Below are 12,564 nucleotides of genomic sequence, written 5' to 3'. Positions count from 1 at the left end.
ATTTCTGATGAAAATGTTTCCATGTGATATGTATTTCCACACCTCCATGTGAAAAAAAAATGCACCAATTTCTCTCATTATTCAGGATAATTACTTAAACATGAATTTTATATGGATTTTTAGCTCTATCAATTTTTAAAATAGATATTTCTGGTTTTTGTGATCATAATTAAAACATGTATTTATTAAAGAAAATCTAAAAAATGCAGAAAAATGTGAAAAATGATATATGTTGAAAAATATCTTATGCAGAAATAATCACTCTTAATATCTTGGTTTATTTTTATCTAGCCTCCTCTCTCTCTCTCTCTCTCTCTCTCTCTCTCTCTCTATATATATATATATATATATATATATATATATATATTTCACTCAATAATATGCCACAAGGATTTTTATGCCAGTAAAAATTCCTTGGAAATGTCATTTAAAATAAATGCAAAATACCCTATTGTATGAATGTGGCACAAGTCACTTCATATTCCCCTGTGCATGGCATATAGGTCCCCCCAACACACACACACTTGTTTTGCTTTATAAATGACCCTATTATGAACAACTCTATACATAGGTCTTAGTTCACATTTCTGATTTTCTTAGGATCATGTCCTAAAAGTGGGATTATGGGGTCAATGCATAAAAAAATTATCTGGCCCAAAATGTCAGTAGCACCGAGGTTGAGTGACCCTGCTCTAAAAAATTAGGTCTCTTAAAGCAAACAAATGTCATCACTCTCCCACATTAGAAATTTCAATTTGTTCCTTAACATCATTACATTTCCAGTCAGCATTCACAGAAGTTCAGAAACTGGGAGTGGTCGATCTGCCTTTTAGTCTCTGAATGGATATGTCCCCTCAGAATTGGTTTGATGAAGAAACAGCATTGGTGGCCCACTGTAGATTTCCCCACCGGCTGGATTTGGACACCCCGTGGGGACATTTTATGTTCCTCTCTCCTCATTATTTCCTCTGAAGAGATAGTTAGAGCCAGAGTTTTCTCGGGTTCAGGTTTGGTTGACTGGAGCACTTTCCAAGAGGTATTGGGTACTTCGGGGGCACAGAATGATGGAGTGGCGCTTCTTTACCCATGCAAGCCATTAATTATGGCCACTGATGCTCGTCGACTACATTGGTTCTTTCATTGGTGGCTTGTTTCCTCTTCAGGGGTGATAATCTGTTAGGAGGGTGAAGCCAGGTTGGAGCTGCCAGTGGCCATTCTGCAGCCACATGAAGAGAGCTGTCTGAGAGTAAAGCAAGCAGACTCACGCACGCACGGCATCACTGGAGTCCTGGACCCAGCTGTACCTGAAGCTAGATATAATACTCAGACTTCCCGTATGTAAATACGATTTGGGGAAGGGTGCTTTGCTTAACCTAGTTTTATCTGGGTTCCTCTCGCTTGCCACTGGAAAAGTTCTGACTAATACAATATATTATTAATTTGGAAAAAATTTTAATCTTTATAACATTATTTCTTTCCATCCAGATACAAAGGAAACATCTTAATTTGCTTACATCGTGTTTTATATCTCTTGGTAGATCTTTGCAGTCTTCATCATACAAGTTTCTTACTTCTTATTACAGATATTCTGGACGTATTATATTTTTATATTAATATGAATGATTTTCTTGTTATAGAACATAACTGGTTATTGCTCTTAGATAGGAAATGGGTATCTTTTTGCATATTTACTTGATGGTTTGCCACACTATGTATTTTAAGACTCTTTTAGTTGGTTTTCCAGGATTTTTTAGTTAGAAAAGATAACATCTATAAAAACCCCATTTATCACTTCTATGTCTTAAAAGTGGCGTCCTGAATATCCAGGGTAATTTGAGACAATCACGGCGAGAGGCTACTTATCTTGGTGCTTGGCTCTTGAGTGGGATTTTGCCTTGTATCTATGTTCAAAAGACTTCTGCGTCCTCCTTGCTGCTGCTATCAATGCATCTGCCTCATAACTGAGTCCAAATCCCAGACTAATTTATCACTTGTACTTATCTGGGAGCTTGAAAACAAGATAATCGAGCTATTACAATCAAATCCAGAATTCTATTTCTTCATCTGCAAAATGAACATAATAAGGATCTACCTCAAAAGTTATACAATGACTCAATTAATTCATGATGATAAAATACTCAGAATTATGTCTGGCATCGACGATTATATAAGGAGAAATAGGCCCTCAGTGAACTGAATGAGTCTTCCTTGTGCAAAACAGAACATTTTAATGTAAGAGAAGGTCTGAGCAATTTTAATTTGGGCCACATTTATTTTCTTATCTTTCGATGGTTTCCCAGTAGTTGACATTTCTACATCAGTGAGACATCACATAAGAGCAGTTTTTCCACAGGTGGGACTCTTCATTGTGCTGAATTCCTCCAGGCTTGTTCTGAAATGCCCATTTCTAAGAGGTTACTTCCTCAATTACAGTACTTTTCCACTCAGGAAAAATGACAGTGATTTTAAAAAATGACTAGTGATCGACTACTATAATTCTTATATGTCTCAAATTATTATAATTTATTTTAAGTTTTAAAATTTACTTTTATTGGTTTGCTTGTTTTTAGGTAGAGCGGATGGCAGCCTTCAGCCAGCCTTACAGTGATTTTCCTCTAAGAGAAGATACAGTCCAGTTTGACTTAAGACAGTCACTGATAAAAACAGGTGTACATAAAAAAAAAAGGCATAGATCTGGCAAAGAAACGTGACCTTTCTGTGTCCTGTCCCAGAAATGGACGTGATCACCTTTCTCTCCTTTTCATCAGAAACTGAAATGAAAACTAGAGCCAGAGCGCCTGAATCTCAGGCTTAGGGAATTCAAGTAATGAGGGCAGGCATAATAAGCGGGGGCCCCACCCTAAAATCAGCCTACATCTCAGAATTATAACAGAATTTGACTCTTATTGACTCATATATTGCCTGGGGTTTTTTGTTTGTTTGTTTGAAATGTGTGCTCCTGGGAAATTGAGGATATTAAGGAATTTTGACCTAATAGCGTAGAAAGCATTTGGGTGAAATCTAAGCGGGGACGGGTAATGTACACAAATATAGGTGGAGTCTAGATAACTGTCCAACACCAATTTTGGAGAGAATGAAAAGATCTTTCATAAATATTTGTAAGGCTAACACGAATCAAATTCTTTGCTACTCATTTCAAAAACTGGCAAATAAAGTCTTATGAAAGAATTGTTTTTTGAAGTTTGCTCTTTATTCATTGGTTTAAAGTGACCAAAAGATTATATCTGTTTGATTTTGAACATGTTTCTTATTTTTCTGGAGCCATTTGGTCTAAACACCAGAAAAACCCAGAACAGAATCGGGGCCTTGAAAGGTCACCCGGGTTACCTTCTTTCCTTTAAGCCCTAAACTGCATTTTAACAATTCCAAAAAAAAGAAAGTGAACTGCCCAGTTTTCTTTTCATTTCTTTTCCTCAAATTACATTGTTAGTATATAGGAATGCAATGGACTTTTGTACATTGATTTTGTAGTTGGCGACTTTACTGTATTCGTTTATTGTTTCGCATAGCTTTTTGGTGGAGTCTTTAGGGTTCTCTATATAAAGAACCATGTCATCTGCAAAATGTGACACTTCAACTTTCTCATTCCCAATTTGGATGCCTTTTATTTCTTTCTCTTACCTGATTGCTCTGGCCAGGACTTCCAATACTCTGTTGAATAACAGTAAGCTTAAAGCACATGCTATTTTACAAATTATAACTTATTTTCAAAAAGAAAATAAAAAGGCATACCAAATTTTGTTTCACAAAAGCAGTTACTGAACCTGGCACTGGAGTTTTGCATGACTGGAATAGGGTTTTCTTGTTTAGAATTCTTTAAAATGCTTACAGTTCACTCTTTATATACTTTATAGGGAAGAAATATAATTATAAAATATGTGTCTCTTTTTCTACCTCATAGTGAAATTGAGGCTGAATTTACATATTCACAGTACTGAACTCTTTAGTTGCTCAGCTATCTTTAAAAACAACTCCGTTCAAACAATATTTATTGAACATATGCATTGTGTTAATCATGATACTAATTGCTGAGAAATCAAAATAACTAAGACCTTTTCCTTGACCTCCAGTTTACCTTCCAAGGAGAAGAGACAGATAGATAAACACATACACACATGTGCACATACATATATTAAAATTTTGTATAAACCAATAAAATTTCAATACATATTAATTTTATTAATTCATCTATATTTTATCAAGTGAGTTCCATATACAATGAGTTAATGGAGAGATTTAGATAACTCCTTAATAATTTTTAATGAAGTCTCATTTTCATTAGAAAGAAATAAATGAGAATGTTACCAATTGTTATGTTTTGTCTACATAATGGCCTCAGATTTTCTTTGTTTTTTATTTCTTTTTTCTTATTACAATGAGCATACTATTTTTATAGCAAGGAAGCAATTAAGAAACTTTTCTTATGTCCACAAATTGCACACTAACATTATATAGCAAACAAATTTACATTATGGAAATGGCAGTTTGATGAACCAAGTCTAAATTTCAGTAACATTTTAAAAGAAATGTACAATATTTTGAAGTCGCCATATTAACTGGAACTGAGTTTTGAAAGGGTGATCTGAAGAAATTTTAAGTGGACATCCTTCCACAAAACTGCAAATAGTCAAAAACTTGTCAAAACTGTGTATTTTCATTTCACTTAAAGAACGGTTTTCAAAACTTTTTTTTTAAGTAGCTGGACTCTTATTTTTTAAAGGAAGCTTTATGAGTAATTTCAATGTATGAAAAAGACAAAAGTGGCTCTGCTCTGTTTGAAGGGGGCCCTGGGGACAGACTCAGTTCAACTGATCTTGTCATCCCCTAAATTGCTTGGCCTCCAGGGTCACTTCTGAGGACTCTTGGGGTCCGGGCAGTCTGAATGCCATCGAGTAGATCTCCCCCTCCCTACCCCCAATCTTGGTTAGCCCAGTAATCTCTTAAGCAAGCACTCAACTATCTTCACAAAGGAAACTTCGGCCCAGAGTTTGAGCAAATGAACACAGAATGAAAATGGGTGCTTAAATGAATGCTGCTTGAATCAATGAAAGCCTTTAGCACTTGCTCGCTGACAGAGGAGTCTGCTTACCATGTTTTTCTAGATGTTGACAGCAGCTGTCCACCAGCCTGGGGACCTGTCTGTAAATAGGATTCAGACTGAGTTTCTTATCTCTGGCTTTTTCTTTTTTATTTTGAGCCTCGGCAGGCAAGGAGAGTTGTAAAGCTTCGAGCAGTCGAGACTGATTATCATCAAGATCTGTGATAGAATCCACTGACATTGCACCCTGCAAATTACACACAGACATGAACAAAGAGTTCAGACAGAAAAATAAAAACAGCTTCCCCCAGATGCCACCCAGTAAATACTTTTGCCTAGGATTATTTATCACAATTGAAATAATACTGTTTGATTTAATTGTGCTGTTTGTATATTAAAAAGGAAAAAAAATCACCTTTTGAAAAAGTTAGAAAACCTCCATGACCTGGGATAAGGTAATGGCGGTTACAATTTCAACAACAGACAACATTTTCCAAATGAAAGGCAAGAGATGGCAAACGTATATTTAAAATATTTCGACCCAACCACTTTGTTCCTTGAAACAATCACATACTCAACAAATGAGGTCAAGTCAGAGAAGGCTTGTGAATAAAAAACTCAAGCATGACTCTAGGAAGAAGATTTTTTAAACAGGAGGAATCCATCAAACTGTTGGAGTTTGGTTTCCACCAGAAGCAGCACAGAGCACTTTATTAGAGAAGGGGCCCCAGGAGACACCTGCAGAGGGAAAACAGCCACCAAGGCAGCTAGAGTCCAACTGCAAGGGGGCTTCTGGGGGGCAGTGTAGATCAAACACCCCAGAGCTATCCGTATTGAGGGGTGAGGGAGCTGGGATACTTAGACCCCAAGTCTCAAGAGGCATTGATTACGGGCAGCTTCTGGTGGGGGTGAGAGGTGAACTCTATGCCTCAGGACTTGCAGCCTATCATCTGCATGGGTGGGCTCTTCTGGTCATGAGAAAAAGCCCTCAGCAAAGAGATGAGGTGCTGGCAGCTGGAAGGAGGGTGGGCATGCTGGGAATGGGGAAGGCTGAGGGCACGGGGATAGGCACCAACCATGTCTACATAGCCACCCATCGTTTGATGAAGCCCAGAGGAAGCAGTTGGCTCCTGGTATCCTAGCAGGGCCTGGGCAGAGGAGACAGAGGGCATTTGGGAGGCCCACTGCCTGACCCCAGATTCCCAGAAAGGTCTAACGTGGAGTTTTGGTGTTATTGCCATATATGGGTTTGCACAGTCCGAGAGAATGAAAGGATTGGAAGAACAATTCCATCACGCAAATTCAAATATTCCACAATGTTGTCATTTCTTCATTTTTAAACATAGCCAAAGCCTTGAAAAATAGCAGTGGCTTAAGTGCCCCTTTATCGTGGAAAGGTCCTGAATGTTGGGGACTGATTGAGAAATCAAGATTTTAAGTGAGAACTGCCTGGGGTTTTAACTAGTAGTCAGTGGCTGGAGGTAAGAAAGAGTCAGGGCCTCCAGGTGAGAGGAAGGGGAGAGAAGGTTTCTCAGTGACCCAGGAAGTTGTAGAGATTCATCAACTGACTCAGCCAATCACCAACCATTTTGCCTGAAAACTCAGTTTTCCTGGCTTCAAGTGTGAAATGGGAAGCCAAGGACATAGTGCTCAGTTAAGCAATGGTCCCATATTGTCACAGTATTGATTTGAAAGAAACATTATGGTTGAGAAAAAGAAAGTTCCATTGGTAAGGGAAAAATCTCATTGTTTATGAAGACCGGCAGTAAACTCACTGGGTCAGGAATATGGTTCTAAGCTGTAGACGAAGAGATTAACAAAAAGCTCTGGCCCTTCCCTGAAGCCTCACACTCTTGTGGGAAAGTCTGATAATACAACAGAAGATTGCAATCGGCCGGGAGCGATGGTGATGTTGTAGAATGTTCAGGAGATGGCGGGGCATGCGGATAACCAAGGAGGATAACCCAGGAGGGGCTTTGAGAGGATCAGGGAAAGTCTTTGAGGGTGTGCCAGGGGCCATATGGCCAGTGCGAATTCGCCCTGAATGGAGTTGTTGACAGATACTTGGACGCAAACGACATTTCCAGTTTTCACATGAGCACATACTCAAAAAATAACCTTATACATCTTCAGTTTTCCCAGCATTGACGACAGAGAAAACATTGGCCGACTCACCCTCCTCCTGACCCGAGGAGCCGGCTCTGGTGTGTTTGGGGATGTGGACTCGTTTGGTGTTTCTGAGGTGGAGCTGAGAGATGAGTTACTGCTTGACAGTTCTTTGTTTTGTCTTTTATTTCCAAATGGGAGGAGGGAAGCCACAAAATCCGATGCGTCCTTCTGCTCATCCCTCTGCGAGTCTTGCTTGAGTTTATAGGCCCGGTCATTCGCGATGACCTGGGACAAGGGCATTCCAAATGCCTGTGGGATGAATTCTGGAATCAAAGAACAAACGTGCATTTTCAGAGAAAGACTGGACCTGTGAAGACTCTCACTCCTGTTTCAGACCTCATAGCAGACATACAAATGCCTGTGTTTAAACGGATTGACGGATCAGTCAAAATACAAAGGTGACTTCTGCATTTATCAGAGTGGCCAAAGATTCTATATCAATAAAGAAAGCTAGTACATATCAAGGATACAGGTTTTAGAAATCCAAGCCTCTCGTTTTTCTCCACATATCTCAAGTATGTTTTAAAGGGAATAGCTTTATAGAGAAATGTGACGCTTTTGATAGAATGTATGGAATCTTTCATCATCCCAAGCACACAGTTTTACAAACTGTTAGTCTTCAATTTACATGTCTCAAGAGCCCCCAAAGCTTACAAGGCATGGGCCAAAGACTCTGCACTTCTCCTTTCACTCAACAGGCACTTATCGAGCACCTTCTATGTACCATGTCAAATTACACAATGGGGAGTAAAGGCTTATAAAAGGTAGGTCCAGCCTTTGCTCTTGAAAGCTTCCGAGAGTGGGGTGGGGTGGCAGAGAATGGAGTCATATATGTAAGTAAGTGTAATAATGTCTATCATGTACCAGAAGGGAGAGATGCATGAAGTAAAGACTGAAATTTGGCTAAGTGGACACACTTTGAGGTTCCTAGGAAAAGAGCCCGTGCATGAAATGATAACCTGGGAGACAGAGGGGCAGCTTGGGAAGAAGCTTGCTCTCTCCCTCTGTGCTCCTTACCCCAACACGTTGTCTCCAGTCAGCCAGGCTGGGCTGTCGCTCGTGCGATCTGTACTTGAGCCATTCTGTTGGCCACATGCGGAAGGGGACTCTCACCACTAAATAGCCGGTGAAGGGCGCAGATACGATTTGCTAAAATCCTCTAGCAAGGACAATTTGGGGGAAGGAGCATGATGTGGAAATCTACGGCTTTATTTGGAGCTGGACACCCAGGTGCTTTCTGGGTCTCTGTAGTAATCTATATACACATACATTGTAAATACGCTGATCCTTAGGGTCAGGCGTTTTATTGGCAATATTTTAGATTTGTGCTGAAAGCACTAATAATTAAATTAAATGAATTCTTTTCTTTTGACCCAAAATTAGGTCTCCTAGAAGCAGCAGATTGGAATCTAGCCTCTCCTTTGTTTTTATAACCTGTACGAATATAACCAGAATGACCAAGGGAAAACAATTCTAAAGTTGTTTGTTCTTTGAAAGAAAAAGCTAACAGTAAATCAGGTGGAGAGAGGCCTTAAAATGTTTTCTTCTTTGATCCATGGCAACATTTTCAACAGTACTGAGCTAATGGCCAAGTCTACACTAAAAGCAGAAATGGCACTTGAAAAGTCGGTACCTCTGGCTCTATCAAAACATGCCATTCGTTTTGAAGTGGAAAATTAAAACTTCAACATTTCAGTTCAGCATTTTGGGATTTTCAGAGGGTACTTCCCCTTCTCCATCAACAAACTAGGTGGCATGTAATAATACAAACAATAATGGTAAGCATTTGCTTTGAGTGATCAATGCGGAGTGTAGCAAGATCCGATACTAGGGCCGGCTGAGTGGCTCAGTTGGTTAAGAGCTCGCTCAAGAGTTTGAGCTCTGAGCAACAGCGGTTCGAGTCCAGCCTGAGCTGAGCAGCCGCTGAGCTGCCAACAGGTAGCAGGATGGCTCAGCTTAAAAAAAAAAAAAAGATCCGATACTCACTACTGACAAAATTAGAGACCAAAGGGGACCAGGCCATCTGCTCTGCGCCTCAGGATTTACGATGCAAACAAGCACTGTCTTGTCTGTGGGAATAATCAAGTAGTCTTACTTTAAAAAGGCTGTGGAAAGTCTAGAAACATGTAGATGGCAAGGCTGACAGCTACATGGAATATACAAAAACTGTGAGGGGATAATAACAGCAAAAAGAACAAGTGACATGTGTCTACCCATGTAGGCATCCATGCAGCAGGATTTAATATGAGATGGGGACTATTGATTCCTCTCCTAGTCATGTTTTCTATGCAAGGAAAACCAACAAGACTCGTTTAGAGACTTCTAATATCCCTGGAAGAAAACACAAGAAAAATGGTTTCCTTTGGAATCTGTCATTTTTAATATCTGAAAGTCTGTCACTCTACTTATAAATTGGAATACTGAACACAAATTAAACAGGTGGAATACATGAAGTCATTTGCCCCCAATTTTTATTTCTCTTTTATTCTCAGTCAAGAGATATAGCCACCTATAATAGATGTTTTATTTCTCATAGGCTTTCTTTCCTGGCTGTTGATTCTTGCAGTGCTTGAGCTCTGATGTTGTCTCTCTCATTTCTTGTTGCTTTCTCCTGAGGGCTCTTACAAGCTTCAGAAAGGAGACCTCTCTATTGATCTAAACTTGTGTTGCAGTGTCTCATCTCTAAAACTCTAGGCAGGATGCCTTGAATATTATTGCTTCTCACAATTATGGCTATTGTGAAACTGGAGATTCATCACAAGTCTATTGAGCAAAGCCCTCCTTTCTGTGTAAATAGAGTGTTGGGGACACATGCTTATCTGTGGGTTCAAAGCTCTTCTGTTAGGGGGATAAAGGAACCTAGAGACTCTGTGATGATACTGGCTAATAAAGTTGATAATAGCTTTTGAAAACCATAAGGACATCATTACCGAAGACTCACTGTTCTGGGGCCAGCGACGATGTGTATCATGTTTTCATCTATGATGTGTTCACTATGGAGACTGCTTCGCCTGCCGTCCTCATTGGTAGTGACCATCTCCTCTCCCTCTCCATGAACTATGGGGTCAGGAGGTGGCGTGCCATCCTCTTTGCTCCCCACTGCAACTCACAGGTCGCCACTCTCACACTGTGTGGCAGAAACCTGCTACTGCAAGGTTCCCCTCTCCAGCTCCTTGCTATCTTCTGTTGTCACTGATTTTGACTCATGGAGGAATCCGCCCCCCCCATCTGCCATCATCCTGGGTGACTTCCATGTCTCTTTAAGTGGCCCATCTGATTCTCTGTCCTCACATCTCCTAGACCTTCTCCTCCCCTCTTACCTTTTCCTGCATGCCACCTTTTCCACCCACTCCCTCTGTCCTGTCCTGGACCAGAAGGGACTCCACCTCTGGAATCAGGCTTCCTCCTTCCACTCTCGTCTCACCCCACCCCAAGTTCACATTCTACACTGCAGTGTGGCAATGTGTTTAAACTTACCATTAAGCCGCCCTTCCTCACTACCCTTTGATCGTGTTTCAATGCTGTTAGCATGCACATCAAAAGTTATGCTGCGGCCCATGCTGTCCTGTGGGGGTAGCCCCTTTTTGCTCTTCCTGGGATCACACTCCCCTGATGCGCTAATTTCCAGCAACAACACTCAATGACAGAATTTAATACATTTTCTTTCAGAATTCCTACATAGTGATAATCGATACTTGACTTTTCTACTCCTATTCAATAGGATGCAAAATAAAGTTGTATCACCTCTTACTATGCAATGCTACTGCACAGCTCACGTAGAGTAACTGTCTTAGACACTCAGAAACAAGAAAACCTGGTATGACATGATCTCAGCATAAAGAAAGGTGCCAGACCTGAGCAATCCCCAGATTTTATGCCGATAAATACATGGCATAACCCAGAAACATCCAGACCCATTTCCCCGGTGTTCTGATTAAGGAAACACTTGAACTGGAACAAAGTAGCTATTTTTAAACCTTTCCCCCCAAAGTGATTTCTTCTTGACACAAAGCAAGAAATTTTCTGAAGTTCTAAAAGTTTAAAAAATACTCTTTGGTTGCCAAATCATTTAACTAAGACAAACAAAGGGCTTGGAACTATCCTGTATGAAAATGTGTTTTCTGAACCAGCAGCAATCTTGAATGAGTTTCCATATGGAAATCCAAAGTCATATGGGCACTGCTTATGTGTCACACAATCTGCTGTACATTATGTCAAGGCAATTAAATAAAATATAGGACATGAGTCATTCTGATTAAATCAATTAATATAGTGGCATATCAAACATTTAATGAATCATTCTTCATTGGAAAAGCAATTAGATTCTAATAAGCTGCTTATATTTATTTTTAGATGACTTAACCTACGAGGTCATTTAGAGTTTCCTGTTTTCCTTCTTTTACTCTTGGATTCAAATAATTATCATTTTTCACATGTGCAGCTGTTAGGAACCCAAATGCTAATATTCAAATGGAAGAAAATCTTGTGAACCGGTTACAACTGTGTGAGACCTGCATGCTGCCCCTCACATCCTGGTGCCCAGGACGTCCATGGAACGTCTGTGTTGACGTAGACAGGACTTTATGTTCAGAAAAGACGCCATGAAATTAAGCTTCACTTAAGCCTAGGACATCTTCTTTTTAAATATCATAGCTACTTTAAAGAAGAAACAGAAACCTCTTTTGCCATGAAAGCCTGATATTTCTCCCCTTGGTTGAATGGGCGTTGTGTATTTTCTTTGGAGCCATCAGGATCTGTCTTTTTTCCCCCAGCCAGCTCCCCATGCAGCCTTATAAAACACTGCCAAGTTTTCAGTGAACGTATATAATACTTAATATGATTTTGTCTGAAAAAACTACAATGGTCCAGTGCACATGGGCCGATTACTTCCACTGGTCCTTCCTTCCTGGCTCATTTGCATTTTTGTTTCCTACTCTTTTGTGATATAAGCAAGCACACATACATTTCCCTTTGTTGAGGGAACTCAAACATCTCCCACAAAAATGCTCATTCTCTGGGGTGGCCGGTTGGCTCAGGTGGTTAGAGCGCAGGCTCATAACACCAAGGTTGCCAGTTTGATTCCCACATTGGCCAAGGAGCCGTGCCCTCCACAACTAGATTGAAGACAACTACTTGACTTGGAGCTGATGGGTCCTGGAAAAACACACTGTTCCCCAATAAAGTTTCTTTTAAAAAAATGCTCATTCTGCTTAGTCTAGCCTGGATGGGCACTTCTTGAGAATCACCTAAATTCTACATTATGAGTATTCAAATCCCAGTACCAATATCATCATCCTAGAATATACTGACTTTAAAGATAACACATTACTAATAGC

The 12,564-nt window shown here is 40.0% G+C and overlaps 1 protein-coding gene across 4 annotated transcripts in view; it reads right to left on the bottom strand.

Moving 5' to 3' along the window:
• Window positions 1-12,564, bottom strand: part of ARHGAP6 (Rho GTPase activating protein 6) — a 491,641-nt gene that overhangs the window by 42,528 nt on the left and 436,549 nt on the right. For all 4 annotated transcript variants that reach the window (XM_019651219.1, XM_019651220.1, XM_019651222.1 and 1 more), the window contains exons 4-5: window positions 7,235-7,491; window positions 5,111-5,306 (exon numbers count right to left, since the gene is read on the bottom strand). In XM_019651219.1, coding sequence (XP_019506764.1) covers window positions 5,111-5,306; window positions 7,235-7,491 — 453 coding nt within the window. The remainder of the gene's footprint in view (window positions 1-5,110; window positions 5,307-7,234; window positions 7,492-12,564) is intronic.

Source organism: Hipposideros armiger, unplaced genomic scaffold, assembly GCF_001890085.2.
Source record: "Hipposideros armiger isolate ML-2016 unplaced genomic scaffold, ASM189008v1 scaffold_155, whole genome shotgun sequence".
In the NCBI taxonomy this organism is placed as follows: Eukaryota; Metazoa; Chordata; class Mammalia; order Chiroptera; family Hipposideridae; genus Hipposideros; species Hipposideros armiger.
The sequence above is the reverse complement of the archived record's forward strand: the minus strand, read 5'-3'. Positions and strand labels throughout refer to the sequence as shown.